The sequence below is a fragment of the Fukomys damarensis genome, unplaced genomic scaffold (assembly GCF_012274545.1).
Source record: "Fukomys damarensis isolate Sample0158 unplaced genomic scaffold, DMR_v1.0_HiC HiC_scaffold_15, whole genome shotgun sequence".
Lineage (NCBI taxonomy): Eukaryota > Metazoa > Chordata > Mammalia > Rodentia > Bathyergidae > Fukomys > Fukomys damarensis.
This window is the reverse complement of record NW_022900927.1, coordinates 61,053,279-61,075,919: the sequence shown is the minus strand read 5'-3', so window position 1 is coordinate 61,075,919 and position 22,641 is coordinate 61,053,279. Positions and strand designations below refer to the sequence as shown.

Sequence of the window (22,641 nt, the reverse complement as noted above, 5' to 3'; positions counted from 1 at the left end):
CACTCTTCCTCCAAGCCACACCTCTCCCTGAAAAATCTGAGCCTTGCTGCCAGAACTGCTTCTCGAGTGAAAAGTTTCTGCTTTATCGCTTACAGATAAAAACAAACCCCTTCTACATTGTTGGTGGGAACGTAAACTAGTGTAACCGCTATGGAGAGCAGTACGGCAATTTCTCAAAGAACTAAAACTAGAAATTCTATTTGACTCAGCTATATGTCTTCTAAGTGTCTTCACCAAAGAGTTAAAGGCATCATGTGACAGTAATGTATGCACACTCATGTTCATAGCAGTGCAATTCATAATCGCCACATCTTGGAAGCAGCCTCTATGTTCATCAATGGATGCATGGATAAAGAAAATGTGGTATTTAAATGCAGTGGAGTACTACTCTGCCATACAGAAGGATAAACTTAGTCAGATGCAGGAGAATGGATACACCTTGAGACCATAATGTTAGGGGAAATAAATCAATATCATGTGGCTTCTTTTATATGAGAAATTTGAAGTATAAATAAGAAACAAAATAAAAAGTAGGTAAGAGGAAGATAGTGAGGCCTTCATTAACATATGATCTAGAAGGTGCAAGGCACAGGCAGACCAGGTCTTGTTTAAAATTCAGACTCTACCATTTATCAGATACTGAGTAATCTTGAGTGAGCCATATAACCTTTCTGAGCCTCAATATCTTCATCTTAAACTGAAGGTGAAAGTAGAAGGTCCTTTCTAATGGGTAAGGAGAGACCGATGAGGTGTCACACACGAGGGTACAGATGGTAGACATTTAGTAAATGTACATCTTTTCTATTTTTGAATATAAAACCACTGTTTTCTGTTGGCTTTGTGATAAGAGATAAAAATTAGCATACATGTCCAGAAACAAAGGGCCAATTACATTAAAATTATATTTTAGAAGCTAAGACCTGTCATTTGCCAATTACAGAATCCTGCAGAATCCAAATTTGCACTGAAATAACACCATCATTTACACGGAATTTACATGGTCATCTGGATAGCAGAGCTCTGAGGACCTCAGTTTGGTTGTGTCCTGGGGATAATTTAACTTTTAGTAACACTGCAAAGAAAGGGGAGACAATGAAGAAAGAAATGTAAAGGAAACCCAGACACCAAGAGCAGAGGGGTAGCAGCTTCCTCGACAGGACCCTGCCAGCTTCAGTGTCCTAGTGACTTACTTTGCCTCCCAGGGAGAGAAGCTCACTCAGCCCACAAGTATTCTGTCGCTTGAATCTTTCTGAACAAAAATGAGCATCTAGGAAAGGGTCAGGGTGCAGTTAAAGCCCAGAGCCTATGACCACTGATATCGCTCCATCATCTCCATATCTAGAAATTTCCTGAAAATGCAACCTTTGTTTTCCTAAATGCAAATTTATTGATCATAAAAGATGATCCTGAGCCCAGTAAACTGAGCTCCACTAGAACGGACATGCTTGAGACCATCGCCATGTCCACACAGCACAGACGGGGTCAAGCCTGACAGCCCTTTACCTGTAAGTTCACATCTCCAAAGCTCGAGCAGATGGCTACAAACCTACCCGACTCTAGTAGTAGAGCAGAGGAGTTAAAATGACCCAGCCTAACTCCTGGCTTTGCCAGCCTCCAGTTTCTGCCTCAGTCTCCCCCTCATCACAGGAGGATAATCATAACACACCGTCCTGAAAGGTGTGCCGCAGAGACAAAGGAGACGAAGTATGTACAATGCCAGGACAGTGTTCAGCACAAAGTAAGCCCTCAATAAATATGCATTTCCAGCATCCCCACTGTTATTGTTGGCCGTGTTCGATTCCTGCAAAAAGGCATATTCCTTTCTGCAAAGACTCACTTGGGTTAAATCATCCTTTTTCCTAAAACAAACACATTTCTGGGAATAGGATTTAAGCAGTGAGTTGTCAACCAACACAAGGCAATTCAGAGGGTGAATTATTCTCGGCTTGCTTTGCCTGGAGTGGCCCTAAAATGTTCTCTGGTGCCCAAAGTTTATTGCAGATCATTTATCAGAATCTCTGCACCTGCTCCCAAGCCCAGTGCTGTCAAATCTCCAGCATACCCACTCACAACCTCCAAAGCTTCTCAGTTCCACGCTCCTGGTAGAACCCATTTGTCACCCACAGCGTAAAATCTTCCAACTTGTGAAGGGCTGCAACGCCTTTCATAACGGTGGTCCTGGGGGGAATTGGTAAACTCTGCTTTGACAGGCGAATGTCATTACACCGAAATTTTACTTCCGGCAAATCTCAGTGGGGAAGCTGTGCAGAATAAACAATTACTGCAAAGTAATATCTGAAGTTGGAGAAATTATAAAGTGGGTAAGGAAGTTCTGTGCGTTAATGCTTCCTGAATACCACCGGATGCCACTCTGTGCAGAAACACTGATTCGTTAACCAGTAGGTCAGGAGCTGGAAGAGCCAGAGGATGGGCGTGGTAGAAGTAACAACCCCTGTCACCTCTGGGGCCACTAGAGCAAGTTATTTAGGGCAGCCCCATCCCCAGCTGGGGGAAAGCTCTTCTGTGCCCAATGGCATGCTGGGCAAATATTTTCCTTTGTTTTTGTGCTATGATCTGAAAAAGTTTGAAGACTGCTGAACTTATTTTTCAAAGTCCCCTCATTGCAATACTGGTGAAGATTAACCAGTAGATGGCTTGATACAGATAGCAGTATGTTCTAGAAAAATAAGCCATACATTCTTGATGTGAGAGCTCAGCCTTATAGCCAAAGCCCTGTATGGTCAGCTTCCTCTGTAGGGAACCATGTGTACTAAGGGCAGCACAGCTGCTGAGGGCTTTCACGAGGTCACCGAAGCAGGCAGGGACCCCATAGGGACAGGGACTGGGTCTGCTCAGAGATAGGCTATGGAAGCCAGCAGCATGAGAGGCCTCAGCCACACAAGGACCCGGATCTCCAGTGTGAGCTCCACCAACAGCCCGTCTGATCCACCTGCTCTCCTCCTGCCCTCTGCGGATATTTCAGGGTCGATTTCTGCTACAGATTCCTCATATCTCTCCACACTTCCTAGTCCAGGCTCTGAAGAATAAGAATGTGGGTGGCCCTACCAGGCCCAGCCTGGGAAGAACCTTAGGCCTTTACCCAAGCCAGTCACCAAACTGCAGTCTGACTGATCTGGGGGAAGACACCAACTTCGCTGCAAGGGACGTGAGTCACAAAGTTCAAAACTTGGCTGTCAGCAGACTGTGGTGGAGAGAGCGACTTTCTTTTGATGGTCCCTAGATAGGGAAGATACACTATACATAGAACATGCCTCTTTTATATCTCCACGTATGAAAAAAGACCATTTAAATGCATCTGTTGTGTCAAAAGTGTGGCAATTCTCTTTCCTGTTTGCATTCAGTGATCCATTGATCACCCATCCATCCATCCATCCATCCAACAAGTACATATCGTTGTCCTCTGTCTCCAAAACAATGCATGAGGTTTCCAAAGACCACAGTAGTTCTTAAAGACCATGAGCCTAATAAGGGGCCATAAAGTTGTGAGTGCGGATAATGCTAGGTGCCATAAGAATGACATCAACCAAACGTGTTGGGAATTCCGCGGAGGAAGATACTTCAGCCCACTGGAACCCATGACACTTCCACTGGGCCTGGAAGATGGGGAAGGTGCTAATGTTCACTCGACACAAGCAGCAAGGTTGGCCTGAGCCTACAGTTAGTAGGATTTTGTCACACTGACTTTTAGATTTTGGCATTCTAAATTGTGGGATAAATGCATAATTATTTTTAAAAATTCACACTGAAGTGAAAAAATATAGCATAAAAATTTATCTTTCATCAGCCATCACTTACTCCTCTGCAAGAATAACTGCCATTGCCTTTTTGCTATGTCCATTTCCCTACTGTTAAATAAAAGCTGTATGATTACATGACTGGACAGGTAGCACCCGTCCCATTTAACTAAGAAATGAGTCAAATTACTTGCCCCACATTACGCAGTCTTGGAAATGAAGGGTTGAGATTTCAACCAAGCCCCAATGTGGCCCAAGATCTGAGTATTTCTATGACATCTGGTGAAATGGGGCCAGCGGCTTCAATTGCCGCCAGAGACTTGGTTCAGTCCTAGGAGTTGCTTTCCTTTACAGGAGTCATTTTGTCTCAGTCTGAAGGAAGCCGGGTTGGACACTCACGCCTGAGCGCCTTCCAGCAGACTGTTCTACAAATACGGTGGGCGTAGCCTCTCCCAGACTGTTCAGTGTCCCATAAGCTCTCTGTGCTTTGCCTCCAACAGATGAATTTTACTTTAGTAACAGAGACTGATTAGGTTGCTGAAGATTTAAGAGAAGAAAATTGGACATGTTTCTCCTTTACAATATAATTCATGGATAGAACAAATGAATTATTGACCAGCTTGTCAGGACTGGAAAAGCCAAGAGAGTTTACCTAAGTGCCTTGCTCTTGCATCCAGAGACTCCAAAGGAACAGATCGCGGTGCATAGGAAGGGACCCCGTGTTTTACAGCTGCAGAACACTTACCCCAGACAGCCATGAAGACAGCAAAGAAGACCGTGGCTCCATTGTCAAAAAGGTGGGTCACCTGGGAATAAGAGAGTGAGAGTCAGGCTAATTTACGTGGGACAACTGTAACATTTTTTCAAGTTCTGTAAAAGCAATCATGGTGACATAGTCGGTTTTGCAGGGTGGGTCCTTTGGTGCGTATTTTCCTTTGACTCCAGTAAGAAGGGGGTTCCTTCAGCTGTGAAGTGGTTCGGATTATGTGGGAGAGAGAATTTGTCTTCTTAGGATGGTTTCGCATTGTTGAACTTCATCAGCTGCCCCGACAGTGTCACTAACAATCCCTTTGTGGGCTACAAACTCACACATGTAACTGAACATGAATATAGCTGTGTTTAAGACCAGGAAGACATTACTGTGCCTACTTTAAAGGTTTTCAATATCTCATTTATCTGCTTTGGAAACATGGCTATTTTGTTTGCGATTTTGAGCAAACAGTTTCTGTGCCACTCTGGATTTCAGCATTATATAGTCAAGAGATCAGAATCAGTAACAAATCCACTTTCCCCTTTATTAAAGCCCCAAGTAATCACTGTATTTACCTACTGCACATAACCCAGGTGGTGAGCAACACTTTCCTTCCAGAATAAAGCATTCTGTTGCAAACACCTCAGCGGAAAGCGAAAATGTCTATTCTTACTGCAAAACAGATAAGTTTATTTCTGCCTCTAGTATATAAATCACTCCAATGCCCATGCCAAATTGAAACGATAACCGATAGGTTCATCAAGCATTATCCTTCTGTTGGGCACTTGACAGTGCCCTATAAAATATATTTTATTGTCCTTCAGAGAAAGTACTGAGTACAAACTGGTCTTTCTGCGTTATATCAGAGTGTGAAACAGTTCTGATTATCTCAAAAGTTTCCATCTTTTCCTTTGAACATAGAGATGAGTAGCATTCAAGGGCACAACAGGAGGGAAATCTCTGAAGCCCGTTTATGCCACAGCAGAGGCAGCTGCGTCTTACGGAGCCCGGGAGCTCAGCGGCCTGTGGTCAGCTGTGCTCTCTACCCGGGTAACTGGTGGAAGATGTCACTCCCAGCACTGCTGCAGGTTCTGGAAAGGGCTGTGTTGTCACTGTTTTTAGTCATCACCTTTCCTCCATCCTCCTTCCTCCAGGCCAGGCTACCTTTAATGAGCTTGCATGTGTGTGTGTGTGTGTGTGTGTGTGTGTGTGTGTGTGTGTGTGTGTGTGTTGATGGTGGTGATAGTGGTAGCCAATCCCGAGTAGGGTGAGACTACAGATCAGAAAAGTCCGTAAGCTCCACTTTCGCCTTCCTGCTCAGATGATCTTGGTCCTGCCTCCCAGAAATCAGCTACAATGAGCCAAGTCCCAGATGTTGGGGTGCTGGGTAACATCAGGGGACACTCCGAGTCTTGCCTGGTCGAGGCCTGGATTAAGCTGGTGGTGCCTGGCCAGTTGCCTGGGGCTTCTAGTCCTTACCCTTTCTCTCTTAAAACTCACACTTGACAGATTACAATCGCTCAAGGAAAAGCGTCTTCTCCACTCCAGCTTTGTTCTAGCCGATATAAAAACGAAACTTTGACCAGAGAGGTCACCTGCTAGAGAGGCTGCAGAGGCAAGTGGCTCCCGTCTGTCACCAGGACACACGGACAAGCACCCGGGCTCTCGCTCTCACCCAGAGTGCTTATGACTTGTAGGGAACAAAAGGGCACAGGCCAGAACAGTGGCATATTTGGGGGGGACCAGGACTTCGAAACTCAGGCAACTGGGCCTAAGGAGACAAAGGAAGGAGCCGGGCAGTCGGCCGCGTCCCTGTGGCGCTATGAGAAGCTGCCTGCAGAACGGTCACGTGACGAGCGCAGGCAGAGGCGCCCGTGAGCCCTTGCGCTCACCAAGTGTGAACTTTCTCTCCCAGAGAAACAAGGCAGGGAGTCGCCGTGTGTTCACGCCACTCGGAGATGGGCTTCGCCTCTCGCAAATGCCAAGAATGAGGATCAGGCACCCTCTCTGATGGGCAGAGCAGTCGCTGGTTGGATTCAAGTATCGGTTGGATCCAGTATTCCTGTGGATCCAAAGCCTGGTGCAATCCCTCGGACAGTTCTAAAAAATATCTGTAAAGGAAACCTGGCATAGTTCCCATTCTGCCGTTCTTTATTTTGTTAAATTTCGGATCTAGATAGAATGTTAAATTCAGAGCCTAAACGTCTTACAGCTCATAAGTTTTCCAGTGTCTTAAACTTCCTTAGTGCTGTTGTCTCTAAGCCCCCGAGCAACATGGGAATAATAACGCCTGACCCCGAACATGCTCTGAGAAATAAGACATGCAGGTTACTTAGCCATGATTACTGGTATAATCTAACTATTGACAATTAGTATTTTTCCAGATTGTAGGTAGATTAACTTCCAGGAGAAGCCCCTATATGATGTGAATATGCTACTCGTGACGATCCCTTTAAGGAATTAAAAATTCTGAAAAAGCATTTCATTTAAGCACATATTTTCACATTAAAAAATATGAAAATTAAAATGTCTGAATCTCAAATCTACCAAAAAACTTAGCTTCTGTTTCCAAGATTCCTCCAAAGCAGAATTTCAAAACCCGAGTCACAAGGGTTTATCGCATGACCTTTAAACAAAATTCCATCACCGATGAAACTGGCCTGCTCCTCACCCAAGGTCACCGTCAGAACCGTCCCCCGGCACTCGGTCTGTCTGTGTGTTCTCCCAAGACAGGGAGAGCTAATTTGTGCCGCTGCGGTCCCGTGTGACACACGCTGAGAGCACACACCTTTCTGAGGTCACAGCTGGCTGCTGCTCCCTCCCACAGGGACGGAGCACCCGCGGCGCCGAGCCGGTGGGGTGGGCGGCCCCTGGCTGTCCCTCAGATCTTCTCTCTTCCAAGGAACAAAACTGTTGGAAGCCAGCAGCATAATTACACAGATCCAGGCTGCGGCAATCACAGAGGTTCGTTAGAATCTGCCAACTCCATTTTTATCTGGAATCTGGGCAGACACAGAGCGCCGGGTCTTGAAAAAGACTTCGTTCCCGCAGACTCCCACTCCTTGGCATTCGTGGGCTGCCCGTGTTTTAATAATGTAAGGCACATCCTAAGGAAGGGGCACAAAGTCACTTGTGACGGGTAACGGCGGCGCTTTCACGGATACTGTTTGTTCTTCAGTCATCACGCCGCTGGCGTGGTGCAGAGGGGAGGTAAGGCCTGCGAGGGAGCAGCTCACTCTCAGAAGCCTGCACAGCAAGGTGGAAGAGGAGCCAGGCACCCGAGCTGGCCCTGCAGCCACATCCAGCACCACGGTGCTGATGAACAGGAAATGACGGCACCTGTCGCTCCCTGTACTCCATCTACATCTTACCTCTTTTTTTAAAACCCTCATGTGAAACAAACATCACGTGCCTCATTTTACAGATGAAAAAGGGATGATGTGGGCATGGCGCATGGCTGTGATCCCAGCACTCGGGAGGCTGAGGCAGGAGGATCAATCTGAGTTTGAGGCCAACCTGGGCTACACAGTGAGTTCAAGACCAGTCTAAACTACATGGGGAGACCTAGTCTCAAAACAAACAAACAAACAAACAAACAAGAACACAGCTTAGTGGTTAAGTAACTTGTTCTCAGACAAATGCTAAAGGCTCCGAGCCTATGTTTAGCAGGAATATTGGGTAATAACATGGATGTCCAGGATTAATCACAGAATACTATTGCAGGGAATGGTTTCCCTGCTCTGGACCCTCTGACAGTCCGGTGCACCTGTGCAGCCCTTCTCAGGATGATGCTTTTAAATGTAAAAGCCAAAGAGCAGAGGATCACAAAGAACATACAACACACCAGTTCTCACAGAACTTACCAACGTCACTCCTGACACAGGCCCTGCTCCACATGTCACCAATGATAAATATAAAACTGCTTTCGACAAGAACAACAAAATGCTGAACCAGACTTCCCTCGACCCTGGCCGCTGGGCCCTCTGCACTGTGCTCCTCTGTGGCTTCTCATGATGGTGGTGTGTGAGCCACGTTGTGTTTTAATGCAGCCCCAAGTGACAGCAGCAAGTCTCTACAGCCCACAGCCCTGAATTCGCACCCCACGCCTCAGGGGGGTGTGCGCCATGTTCAGACACTGCCCGTGTGGGTGGGGTTACCTTGGCGTAGACGCAGCTGTCCGAGAGCCTCATGAAGGGACAGTACTTATCACACACAGGACACATGATGATACCTGTGGCTCGGCAGACTTCTTTACTGGAAAAGAGAACAGAAGAGGGCTGCTTTGATCACGACGAGTAATATTTTCCTTCCCTGCAACGGCACCTACAATGGTCGATGGATAAGTAAGATCCAATAGATGAAAGTTTTGCCCGTGGAGGCGTCTTAGCTTTTGTGGTTATGATTGTAAACAAGTTCCTGTACATTTAAATAAGTGGATAAGCCCACTTACTTACAAGGCTGTTTCTTGGCTTTACATATTCACAATTTAAACTCAGGAAAAGACATGAAGCAAAAAACATGGGCCGTTATACCTCAAATCATACAAAATCCTTCATGACATCTCACAGGTCTGAAAGAGTTTCTTAGTGAGTTATGGAAACAGGACACCTAAAAAATGTCTGCCTTAATCTCTCTGTGCCTCACAAATTAAAACTAAGAATGGAGGAATTAATAAAAATAACTGGAGATTTTAGTCCAGTGTGGAAACCACATCTTATTAACAATTTTACAAGAAAATAAATTATTTTGGTAGGCAGAAGCCCTGTCAATTTTATTTTTTGTAGCTACTTGTCAAGGGTACAGTCAGTATTTTAAAGTCTCTGTCCAGCTTTGCAAAAAGATCTCTCAGAACATCTTAAAATGCATTCTGGTGAGAGGATCGAAGAAAGGACTGTCCACGCTGAACTCTCCCTCGGCACTTGGTGAGACGTGTTTTTGGTCTGGGCTTAAGTGGGTGCTTTTAAAAATACAGAATTCACGAGAAAGGCTTGTTCGCCAGTGACTTTGCAGGATCAGGCACCAGTTTTAAGAAAGACGAGAAACCCAGAAAGAGCAACTTCTAGCCAGCGAGGGCAGGTGGTCTGTCCCACGGACACAGAGCAGGCTGCGTGCCCATCAGTGTGACTTCTGCCGCTGTGACAGCTGAAGACCACAGCTCGAAGGGCAGTGGACTGCGAGAGCCTACGAACTGGAACGTTAGACTTTCCTGAGATTGCCCAGGATGGTGGGGTGAAACATCTATGCATGTCCGCAGTCTGTCTGTACACACGCAGCAAAGGTAGGCTCCCTCGGGAGCTCCTGTACCTGACTTGGCAGTGGTCCAGGGTGGTGACGCCATACAGAAAGACGAACAGTCCAATGAAGGCGGCCGGGAAGAGCATGCCCGTGTACCATCCCAGCCAGGCGAAATACAGCCCGATCTTCTCTCCAAAGTAGCGCCTGTTGGAGACACGACAGCCTTGAACCTGACAGGGACCTGAGACGTAAGCACGGTCATTGCCCTCCTTCCTGGCCAAGCAAAACTCCAGCTGCTCCTCTGGGACTCAGCTCTTGCACCGGGATGCCTGTCTGCCTCCCATCGTTTCCATTTATCTGACTTGTTGTAAAACCCGCGGCCTCTCACGCAGTTTACCGAATCATGCGTGGACTGGTACTTTTTTCTGGTTGTCTCAAGTACGCAGGATGCGTTTTTCGGCAGGAAACTGACTTTCTTGACACCAGGGCCCATGGCTTCTGTTTGTCTTTGCCAACAGTACTTAGCACAGTACTAGAAATACAAGGGACAGGTAGTGAACGCTCACTGACTAACTCCAAAATCTTACTCAGCGCCCTGCCGTAGTGGAGATGGTTTGCCTGCAGCAATGATCTGAATTTCTAATCAGTGCAATCCTGTAATACGGGGCTCACGCAGAAAGAAATTTGCTTTTATTTTTCTCACTGTTTATCAATCATTATATGCGGTTAAAGGAAAATGATCTCCTCTCAGAAAATATTTTCTACTCACCCAGATCATCTGGGTCATTTATTACCAGCGCAAAGAGCAGAACATAATTTATCAGTGTCCTTGGAACATCTGGAGAAGACACTGGGTTACAAGGTACCGGGGCTCTGGCAGGAAGAAGGATCACCCCAGGGATGAAATAAAGAGTGAGTCGTCTTTTTCTTCGCCTCTCTGGCTCATTTCTTAGGGCCTGGGCATGAGTGAAACATACCCGGCTAGTCTAGGAAATCAGACACGACTTTCTCTTTAAAGAGAAGCCCACGGAGTATGGACTGATACTGCACAGCTGTAATATCCAGTCTCTAAATAAGTAATAAAATGTCAGTGTAACACCGCCAGGCCAAACGGTGGGGAGATACAGTTAAAAAAAAAAACAACAAAAACTACATACCCTCGCACTGCACAATTATCATAGGCTAAAAGCAGATGGACTCTTTGACTTGCAAATTAAAACAATCTTTAAAGGTTATTAGTTTTAAATTAAAATTAAAATAAGCCTGAAATGTATTGGAATAACAATACCTGGTGGGTATGCGCTACTTGCAGAAGATGAGAATCCAGAATGCTTGGGATGGGTGGTGCTTCAAATTTCAGAGTTAAGAAGAAGTATTTGCAATGTTTACATGCATATCATGAGATACCTTGGGTAGAGACCCATGTCTACACACAGAGTTCATCTGTGTTTCACGTACACCTGGCCCGCACAGCCCAGAGGTAACTTTATGCAGTAGTTTCCTGTGATCTCTCCATCAGGGTTAGGTACAGAATCTTTCACTTATGACATCAAATCAGCCCTGAAAAAGCTGAGGATTTGGGACATTTTGGAGTTGTGGATTAAGGGTTGTACACTGTAGTCTGTTACTAATATACGTAAGGTTCCACAGGTGACCAGCTCCTCGTGGAGTCCAGAGGGCTCCTCCCTGGGGCCACTGGAGGAAACGCCACCCCCATCAGAGAGGGTCCCCTGATGAGCCCTCTGGGGAGAAGCCAGGTGGGGCAGAGCTGGCAGGTCCGGCCCCCACCATGGATGGCTCTGTGCCTGATGCAGACTTCACACACGCAGCCAGGCGGACACTCACCTCACGAGATCCAGAGGCTGGTATTTGTACCACACACCCCACGACGCCCAGCACTCATAGAGAAGATGCCGGTGGTTTACTGCTCCGTGTGTTCGGATGGAATTTTTACTTCTGTAACTTCCCTGCAATCAAAACACCACTGCTGGTGAGGTGCCACCCACGAAGCCACAAGGAAATGCTGTCTCTTACGCTAGGGGTTGGGAGAAAGGAGAGAAACGCATCCTCTCTGTGAAAGGAGGCCGTGGGATTGGCTGCGTGGGACACGGTCTTACTGATGATGCCCTCTGCTAGGATCAGGTTTGAACTGAGTTAAAATTTAGTTCTGCTGTGGGGATTTTGGATGAGGCCCCTAAGTACTCTGAGCTTGGGTTTCCTAATCCATGGTGGATCTAATATTTGCCTCCTCAAGTTTGTTCCGTGGTTGGCGTGGGCGCAGGCCGTGCCGGGCACTGATCAGCTCTCCTCATACATCTCTCAGGGGAGGGCACTGGTACCAATGGCCACAGCCACAGCCTTGTCGCGTGGTCTTTTTTGTCAAGGAGTCCTAGAATGTAAAAGCTGGGAGCCACCTTGAGATCCTAATAATTCATCCTGATTCATCCTCCTCGTTAAACAAGTGAGGAGGCAGTAGAGAGGGGCACGCACTGTCCTGAAGTCAGTTCCTGGCATTCGTTGCTGGTTTATTTCCCTCTGCAGGCACGCTGAGTATTCACATTAGCTGGTAAGGAAGCAGCTCCGGGGGTCTCAGCGAGGCTAACCCCTCTCTGATCGCTACTGAAAACTTCAGCGTGAAACAAGGCAACACAGATGCCCTTCCTGCCTCTGCAGGTTGTTTTGAGGCCAAATAATATAATCAAGTTAAACTGAAAGTAAAAAATGGAGAGAGTAGAGAGTATCACTGCCGCTGCCACTAACGTGGATGTTCTCTTCCCACAGATTGTGGCCTTTGGAGAGACAAAACCCCCAGAGAAACCACGGGCTGCTCTGGGGGGTTTGTGTTCTGCTCACTGACCACTGCTTGGTGCTGCCCTTCCTTGGGTCATGATTGAGAAGGAGGACACAGGGCTCCCTAAGTCCCTTTTCTGGGCAGTGACAATGAATAACTTCCAGAAGCTACACAAGGTTCTTGGGAGAAATCTATCGTGACAGAGTTGAGAAATCTGTGCGTGGCTGCAGAAAACCTTTGTGTCAAAATGTTTACCTCTGTCACACCAAAAGGAACATTCCAGAAACATCTCCCGGCAGCCTGTAAATTGTACGTCAGACCACAGCTTCTAGTATTCTTGATAAACCAGCTTTGAAAAGTTCTGCAGCACCATGGCCATTTGCTTGGTGTTTAAAAATCAAGATAAGAAACGTTGTAAGCCAAACAAAAATTATGCTTTGGGAAATTGTGCCGTGTATGAAAGACGGGAACGGTCCTCCAAAGTTTCCTGACAAACAGTTTCACCCTGGCTGGTCTGTGAGGTCTCAGAGAGTAGGAGCTGTATGGAGACACATTTATCTTTGTGTTCTTTGTGTCACAGAGTGACCGGTATAGAGTCGGGACCGAGTACCACAAAAATGACAATAATTATGAGGATTATGCTCCTGAAAACCTACGTGCATGATTCTGGGTTCAATAATTGAAGCTCTATCGAGGAAATCTAGTAATACACAGGGTAATTGCAATTCCACTTATGAAAGTCATAACATATCATAAAGACCATGAAGTAAATATCAACCTTTACACATCTTACCATGATGAATATAATACCGTGAATTTCCATTTATCATCCTTTGGTTATCAGAAAATTTGCAAAATAGCTTTCTCCCACTCCTTCAAGAATAGCAATAAATTTATTTGTTGCACAGAGTATATATCTCAAGAACAATTCCCCCTCAGTGTGGTGTTTCATGCCAATTGTCAATGCCTTTTTAATTGCAAGACTTAGAGCCCCCCGTGCATTTTTCTGAATTCATGCTGAATGGCCTTAAAAGTATTCCTTGAAGTATTTGAAAAGTTACATAGAAATACATTTGTGCAGAGGGAGAGATGGAGGAATGTAAGCAGATTTTCCCTAAACACCCACCGAACAAATTAAATTCATTCTGAACAAATGCCAAATCAACAAACTCAACAGATGACTCTCTGTGCCAGCCAACTTTAGTAACAAGTTGCAGAAGAAAGGTAATAAGAAAGTACAGTACCTCGTGCAGGGGAAAAGCAGCTTCATAGGAGCCATTGGTAAGCAAGCGATTCAGACCTGCAGCGACAAACAGACCCATCGGAATTAAGGCTTAGTGTGAATCTTCCCAGGACTCGGGAGGAAGGTAAGGGCTGGACTTTCAAAAGTGATTCAACTCACATAGGGAGGGTAAGAGTTTAGAAATGCAGTTTTCCTATCTGCCGGGACGTTGGAATCCAGGGCTGGGATATCAGGGTTTCTTTCTCTTTTTTTTTTTAATTGTAAAACATGTAATTGTCAGAATGAGTCTATTCAAGCCACACTGTACAATTTGACATACATGTGATTATATCATGATTGCCATAATCAAGTTAATGAATATGTCTATCATGGGTTAGGTCTAGAATGTGCTCCATGGACCTCCAGTGTTCAGAGGGGGCCTTCTGGAAGGGGACGGGATGGCAGGGGTGCTGTGCTCATCAGTGGATTAAAGTGCTGAGGTGGGGTGGGGTCTGCTTGGAAGAGGTGGGGCTGCCTAGCAGGGTTTCTTTTCATGGCCAAATGACATTCCACTGCCTATACGTATTTTAATTTCTTTATTCTTTTATTTGTTGACGGACACTTAGCTGTTATACATAATGCATTTCACAGATGCACTTGAGGAGGCCGAGGTGGGTAATTTCTATTTTAGTCTGTTGACTTTTTAATCAGGAATGGATCCTGGCTTTACATCCATTTTCCATGTCTATAGAGATGTTCATAATGTTTTCCTTTTGCTGTGTGCTATTGATTGTGTTCTGAGAGGATGCTGACCCTCTTTTGAAGGACTTGACTGATTAGGCAAAGCCATCCTGCAATGATCTTTCTTTCGATGAAGTCAAAAAGTCTGACTGATTAAGGATCTTAGTTGCATCTGCAAAATCCCTTCAACTCTGTGTCTCAGGGCTTCAGGAGTGGATAATTAGCACTGCGGCGTTCTTTTGGGTAGGAGTAAGCCACAGGCCCAACCACAGTCAAAGGGAAAAGATGGCGAAGGGCATGACTTGTTAGAGAGCCACGCTATGGAGTGTGCACTATTAGCACTCATGAGTTTTATGATCCCCCCAAAGAACCAGCTATTGATTTCAAAGATTTTTTTCTATTATTTTTGCATTTTATATATATATATATATATATATATATACATATATTTTTTTTTTGAGTTTATTGGTACATTTTAGGGATACAGTACAGTTACATTCATATCACATGATATATTTCCACTTCTTTAGTGGTAATCCCACACTTTCCTATATGTTGTGTTTCTATTTTCATTCAGTCCAACATACTTCCTAGTTTCCCCTTTGGTTTATTTCCTCAGTTATTGAGTAGGATATTGCTTACTCTGAAATATTTGTGAGTCTTGCCAGAATTTTCAGAGTTTAATACCTGTGTGGTCAAATAATATATTCTCTATGACCTGAAACCTTGCAGATTTATTGTCACGTTTTTTATCCTGGATGTGGTCTGTCTTGGTAATGTTCCGTGTGCATTTGAAGAAGGAATTTAGAGTGGCCTAGAGGCCAGTGAGGTCAAATTCATTGACAACACTCTTCATACCTTCTAAACTCTATTGAGATTTTACCTACTTGTTCTATCAATTATTGAGAAAGTGGTTGAAATTTATGACTATAATTCTGGATTTGTGTATTTCTCTTTACATCTTTGTCAGTTTGGCTTCAAGTAGTTTGAAGTTCTACTATTAAGTGCATAAAATTTAAGATTTTATGTCCTCCCGGTGGATTAAGCTCTCTGTAAGAGGGCTTTTCTTTATCACTGGTGACATTGTCTGTGCTGAAGTCTACTTTGTGTGATATCAATACATTTATTCAAGCTTCCTTTTGATTACTGTTGCTAGGGTATGTTTTTTCCATCCTTTCATTTTTACCCTATCTGTCTCCTTATATATAAAGTGCATTTCTCAGAAGGCAGTAAAAAGTTGGGTTTTGCTTTTTATTGGATGTATCAACCTCTGACCCTTGAACTGAGAACTATATGCCATTCATAGTCAATGCAATTATGAATAGATTTACATTAAGTCCAGGATGTCACCCTTTTCCATTTATCCCACCTGCTTTTGGGTTTTCTGCTTTTTTTCCGGCAAATTATTTTGTATGGTTCCATTTTATCTGTTGTCTTAGTATTTGTAACTCTTCATTTTTGTTACTTCAGTGGTTGTCTTCAGAGTTTACAGCGTCTCTCTGCCACTCATCACAATCTGTCTTCAGGTGGTAAAAGTGAGTCACACAGATAGTCTTAGAGTACAAGGCCCTTTCTCGCCCCTCCTACCTTTTCTGCTATTGCCAGCGTATATTTTATCCTCACATATTCAAACCTCACCCTACACATTGTTATTATTTTAAGTGATCATTATCTACTACAGATATTTAAATAACAAGAATATTTACGTTTTCCAAGGAGGGCTGCCTTTAATACATCTTGTAGTACAAGTCTTACAGTGGTGAATTCTTTCAGTTTTAATATATCTAAACAGCTTTTTCTTTCACCTCCATTTTTTAGGAGATCCGTTCCCTGAGTGTAGAATTCTAGGTCGACATTTTTCTTTGCTGTTAAAGACATTGCTCCATTGTCATCCAACTTGATTCTTCCCAGTGAGAAATCTCTATAGTTATTTTTGCATGTTTTCTCCATTTGCTGCTTTGAAGATTGTTCTCTCTAATGCAGATTTGGAAAAAGCTGACTATGTGTGCCTTGGTATCGCTTTCTTCAGATTTCTTACACTTAGTGTTTATTGGGTTCATCAGGTCTATAGGTTCGTGGTTCTCATCCAATTTGGAAGATTTTTAATCATTACTTTTTCAAATATTAACTGCTTCTGTGGGTTTTTTTTTTTTTTTTCTGATAATAACACCCGTTCTGGGTAGGTTCTGATGGGTTGGTTTTTCTCATCCTTAGGGATATTCTTCTTTGTATGCCTGATAATCTTAGTTACTGTCACACTGATTTTTTCTTTTGTTGGTAGGTACATATTTTGTCCCTGTAATTATTCTCGAGCTCGGTACTGTGACACAGATGTTGGAAAGAGCGTGATGCTTTTGGGTGTTACTTTTTACATGTGTCAGGTGAGACTTGTTTGGTTTAATAGGAAGTGGTTTTACTGCTGATTACAGGAAATCAAACATTAAGAAAACAAAAATGGGCACGCAGGCTCCTCACTGCTCTGTGACTTCTGTGTGTTCCCGTCTGGAGAGACCCTTCTGGATGGCTCCTTCTCTGGCCTTGGGTTACTGTGTCCCATGTATGCACTGATCAGCACTCCCAGAATACCTGGGTGTGGGGCTCTGCAGATCTTTAAAGTTCAAGCTCTGTGCTGCTCTCCGCTCTCTGGAACTCTGCTCTGTGAGCTGCCTGGGTGTCTCTGCACGCTCCTCTCTCTCCAATCCCTCTCTTATCTTCTCAACTTGGGGAATCTTCTGGGTTCTCCCTCCTGTGCTATGGCCAAGAAACTAACTCAAGGCAATAACTGGGGCAACTGTAGGTTCGTCTCATTGTTTTCACCTCTCAAGGATCTATTTTTTGGTTTCCTAATGTTCAGTGGCTTAAAAATAATCGCTTCGTACATTTTATCTGTTCTCTCTCGAGATTTATGTTACTTCCTACGATAACCCTGGAAGGGGTTGATTCACTTGGTATCGTATATGTGGAATGTTCTCCATATTTTAGACCCTGGTCAGAATCCAGGGATTTAGCCTAACTGGAAAATGGCAAATACACTGAGCTATTTTTTTTTTTTTTTAAACTGATGAGGGCAATCAGTGCTGAGATAATTTAAATCACAATGACACCAATGTGCTTAAGCTGATCGACACTGACAGTGAATGTATAAAAAAGGCACCTGAAATACAAATATCAGTAGGGCTTTGTATTTTGTCTAGTACACAGGATAGCCTCAATAAATACCTGTAGGGTGACTGGATAAATTACTGATTATGCAGAAATCTTTGATTTCTTGGCTTTTCTATGGATTATTGCACATATCTCATCAATAACTTTCAAACATCCTGGACATAAGAAAAAATAGGATTGACAGGGATGTAAAAAGAGATTTTGACGATGGCCTTTGTAAGTTTATCATAATTTATCAAAGTCCTGAAAAGTGAGAAAGTAGCTAATACTTAAAATCTATCACTTCACTAACTTCACCTCTGAATACAAGCTTGAAAATACAGATCAGACGGCCGGGCATGGTCGTGCACGCCTGTAGTCCCAGCACTCGGGAGGCTGAGGCAGGAGGATCACTGTGAGTTCGAGACCAGCCTGGGCTACATAGTGAGTTCCAGGTCAGTCTCAACAACATAGTGAGACCCTGTCTTCAAAAAAAAAAAAAAAGAAAATACAGATCAAAGTCAAGATTTATTATATATACACATAGTGTTATGCAAATCTTTGTTAAGCTATTCATTGCTCTGTTTTGAAAGTGAGTTTTACCAAGTTTGAGTTTCAGAGTTGAATTAAATGCAGAGTGAAGTTGAAAAACATACATCAGCAGTTTACAATCCACTAAAATGCTCTTAGGAATCATGTCTAAAAATCAATATTTTGTGTTCTTTCCTATCAATGTTGGCTCATTCAAGATGACACTTTCAGAACATTTCAGGCATAAAACATTCTATCAAAAATGTTCATTCTATCAAGTAACTTTTTCTAATATATTTCTTTCTGAGACTAAAGATGACAATGAAATATTGGTCAGTAGACTACTTGTAGTTTTAGTCCATATTTTTCAGCAAAATATGTAATTGTGGGTTGACAATTTACTCTGTGATTTTTTCTAATTAGACAAGTTCTTATTTCATCCTTACCAATTTTGAAAGCACTGAAGACCTTGAATAGAATCTCCTTTCTCTTTCACCAACTGAGAGAACCGTTTACCGAGGACTAGCAACACTATCGTCATCCCTCAATATTCTTTCAAAGCACTGCCCCTCTTCTATCTCCTCTTCCATAGTTGTGAAAAAACAACATTCCCCACTTGAGATGCAAAACTTTGGTCTGATCATTGGGTCTATGGTCTTACCGTGCACAGTTGTTGATGGTGTCAGGAGAATGACAGCGAGAGACACCCTTCTTAAGAGATTTTCAGCTCAGCTCAGTGCATGTTTATTGGACTCCTACACAGACACTGGCCTGGGAAAGGGTGTTACGAAGGGGAAGAAGGCAGTTTACTTAACAGTTATGCCGCTTATCTGGACTGGTCACTTCAGCAGCAGATTGTACACACAAGTGTGTTATAATGGATTGTGAGACAGACTGTAAATGACACTACCGTGATGCATTAAGGCATGCTTTTTACGTTATTTGCATTTTGTGAAATACAGAATAGATCATTTTGATTCACTCACTTGCTAATATATTCATAACTGAAAGGGTATGATAGAAAAGTATGCCTAGCACAATACAAGTTTGTTTAAAAATCATAGGAACGAATACAAATTGGAGAAAGTAATCAATGCAGCATCTGAATTATTTAGGACACACTTTTTTTATATGCTGCTGGGATCAAACCCAGGGCCTCACACATGCCAGGCAAGTGCTCTCTCTCTCCCTGAGTCAGGTCCTGACCCTATGAAATGTTACAGTGGTTCTCTGCAGGTGTAGATTTTCATGATGTCACTGAAGAGTTGTATGTGACTAGTTAACACTTAAAACATTGCAAAAGCTGTCACAGGAATTTAGAAGAAGCACCTGGAAGAGGACTTCACTGTGAGAAGGTGTCCCCAGGACCGAGGTCTGCTGCAGGCAATGTGAGATGTGTTCAGCCCTGATCCTGCAGAATCCAGAAGGACCTACGTTAGGGTTGGTCTCACTGTGCCCACCTGCACTGACTTTCCCTGACTGTATTATTCCACTATTCCAAAGTGGACTAGGTAGCTGTTTCTAGGTAGCAACTATATTTTTTTTTTTTAATTTTTTTGGCAGCTTCATTATGTTAGTGACTCATGCTGAGCTTGCCTTCAAATCTGCTTCTCTCGATGTTGCTGAGCAACATTTCTCCCACACTGGACTCAGGGAGCTGCTTTGCTGAATCTCAGTAGGACTTTGCATCTACAAACCGGAAATGTCACCCTGCTGCATCTGCTGAGGATTCTTGCTTGCTGAGATCTTTGAGGCTCTTAAGGCCAACACATTTACGCATCCTTCAGCCCAGCCCAGCCCACCTGGAGGCTCGAGGAGGCCATTTAGGCTACGTGTCAGTCACCAACTGATTGCCCTTCCGCTCCAAATGCACCTTCATCGTCTACTTTCAATAACAGAGCTGGGCTTTACAGCGATTTCCCCTTCTCCTTTGTCCGTGAAGGCCCTGGAGAGCACCGACGGAGGAAGGGGCTTCCCTTCTTGACGCCATTCTGCTTCTCCCAGCAGGTGTCTGCACGTCCACTGCTGCAGCATCCAGCTCCTGCTCTGTTTGGTGGCCAGCGGCACTGGCGACTGCCTTCGACTGGATTTCCTGGTGTCCCTCGTGGGAGGTTTCACAGACCAGGGCTGCTTGGCCACATCTGCCAGTGAACTTCCTAGAATACATCAGGCAGCTTCCCCCTCACTCCAGCAGTCGCATCCCCAGCAGGTCTCTAAGCCGTGTCCAGCACAGCTGCACCCTTCCACGATGGTCTGGCTTTTGGCCTTGTCAAGGGGAGACCCTTAATATCTGTGATTTCTTCTTCTTTTTTTTTCTTTTGTACTGGGGATCAAACTTAGGTCCTTGAGCTTGGGAGGCAGGTGACAGCACCACTGAACTAAATCCTCAGCCTGTGATTTATTCTTTAGCGTCTTCTAACCCTTGGCTAGCCCATCCTCCATGACTCCAGTGCCCGGTCATGGTTTACCACTGAAGTTCAATTTTCTCTGTTCAGATTGTATATTTCTGTTTCCTCACTGGACCCTAGCTGATAGAGGCCATTATTAAAACTATCAATAAAATTTTTACCGGGACAGAGATAAGGATAAAGCCACCCAGAGCTTCCTGATATATAATAATAAGTTTAATAAGGCAGGAAATTTGGTAATATAATATGGAGAGATTCTCATAAAATGCCTACAATATGAATTGTGGAGGCTGCTTAGTGGGGAGAATCAGGCTATGGATATAACTCCCTTCCGTACTTGCGGCTCCCTTGGCCTAGAATACCTGTCCCCTCTCTTCCCAGGCTAGCTCCTGAGGGCTCAGGTCTCCTGATTATTCCCCCAAGCTTCACCACTCTGGCTCAGTAACACCGCCTATTGTACTTTCTTCATGCTATTTATCCCACTTGTTTCTTCATTTTTTAAAACTTCTTGAGCAGAACCTCTGGGAGGGATTTGTACTTCTCTCCCCAGTGCCTGGTTCAGTGCCTGGCACACAGTATACCCCCGTAAATACTTGCTGAATTCAGAGAACCCCCGTGATCCTACACAAATGAGATGACTCTTGGTTTAAAGAGGAGGTTTACGGATGCTAGAAGGCTTTGCACTTGTTAATTAACAATCAAGGGACTCGGTGGAGGTTTGCCACACAATAAACATGATGAAACCAAGAGAAGAAATTTAATCCCCCAATAGCAGAGGCAGTAAGAGGCTACTTACCGATTTTGTTTTTTCCTTCTTCATACTTTATTCTTTGTAAAATGTGATGCACGATTCTACTTCTCGTGGCGTTGTTGAAGAAAGTGTCTTTGTTGTGTATGATGAAGCTGCACACACACATTGAAAACACAAGTAGGGGGTTAATTGCAGGAGAGTGCCGTAAAGTCTGTTATAACTCGGTGCTGCTCAGGAGGAATTGTCTGCAGTCGGTCCCAGCGGGCGGGTCTGGGATGGCACGAGAGCGCCCAGTGGTCACCCCAGAGCACCATGCTCATAAGTCTAAGTAGTTTTAGTTCTCAGAATCCTGAGCCTTAACATCATTCTGCCAGGAAGGAGCTAGAGCTAAGTGAAATGAAGAGTCATAAAAAAAAGAAAAAGAAAATCTAGGTCTTGTGTCTTGTTTTCTCTTAGGTCATTAAATAAATCCAACTACAAGTTCAGTTTATCTTCATCTCCCCTCTTCTTTTACCCACCCCTCCCGTGCCATCATCAAGTGGTACTCTGAGAATTTTAAGGTCTGAAACAGGCTTGGGTGGTGGGTATGGAAATTCGGTATTTGGGGCTGGTCTGGCTGAGGAGAGAGGTGAGATGTCAGGTCCTAGAAATCACGTCTGTCCTTTGTTTTCCTGTTTGTTTTTTTCCCTGGATAGGACTCTACTTCTAAAGCTTGCACTTAAGATTGCTTTCTTTCTCGTCTCCAAAGTTCACCAAGGGTGTGTGAGCCTGGGTGTGCACCCCCCCACACACACACGTAAACACGCACTACATTATGCTTTCCAGTAGGTGCTCCAGGCCTGCCGCTGGCTCTTTCAGGTAACAGCTTCCAAGGGGCGCCGGAAGCATGAAGGGGCCACATCTCCTCTTCCCAGAAATGTGATTTATTGATGATAGTGAATATAAATGTAGTTGCTTTAGAAAACGTACAACTTATCAACTGGGCAGACTTTCCATCCCTCCTGTAAGCTGGATCCCACGCGAGGCATCCGAATCTAGCTCTGACATCACCTCCCGCTCCAGCGTGCTCCCCGCCCCTCTGAACACACGCCTGTCCCCAGAATTCAGCACTGCCCTCTCTGTACTGTGCTTCATCTTGCAAGCACCTCAATGTCCTGATCATTCTGTACTGTCATTTGCTTACTTTCATTTCGTCATCAGCTGTTTACTACCCAATGCTAAGCGAAACAGGTAAAATCCTTGCCCATGGTGGGGCGTGGCGCTGCACACTTATAATCCCGGTACTTGGGACAGTGAGGCAGGGAGGTCACAG

At 44.4% G+C, this 22,641-nt stretch overlaps 1 protein-coding gene across 8 annotated transcripts in view; it reads right to left on the bottom strand.

Annotated features, from left to right (window-relative positions):
- Ano4 (anoctamin 4) overlaps positions 1-22,641 on the bottom strand; it is a 275,001-nt gene that overhangs the window by 49,447 nt on the left and 202,913 nt on the right. For all 8 annotated transcript variants that reach the window (XM_033763868.1, XM_033763866.1, XM_033763863.1 and 5 more), the window contains 6 exons: positions 21,375-21,481; positions 13,777-13,832; positions 11,587-11,708; positions 9,811-9,945; positions 8,664-8,760; positions 4,501-4,561 (listed from right to left, as the gene is read on the bottom strand). In XM_033763868.1, the coding sequence (XP_033619759.1) occupies positions 4,501-4,561; positions 8,664-8,760; positions 9,811-9,945; positions 11,587-11,708; positions 13,777-13,832; positions 21,375-21,481 (578 nt within the window). The remainder of the gene's footprint in view (positions 1-4,500; positions 4,562-8,663; positions 8,761-9,810; positions 9,946-11,586; positions 11,709-13,776; positions 13,833-21,374; positions 21,482-22,641) is intronic.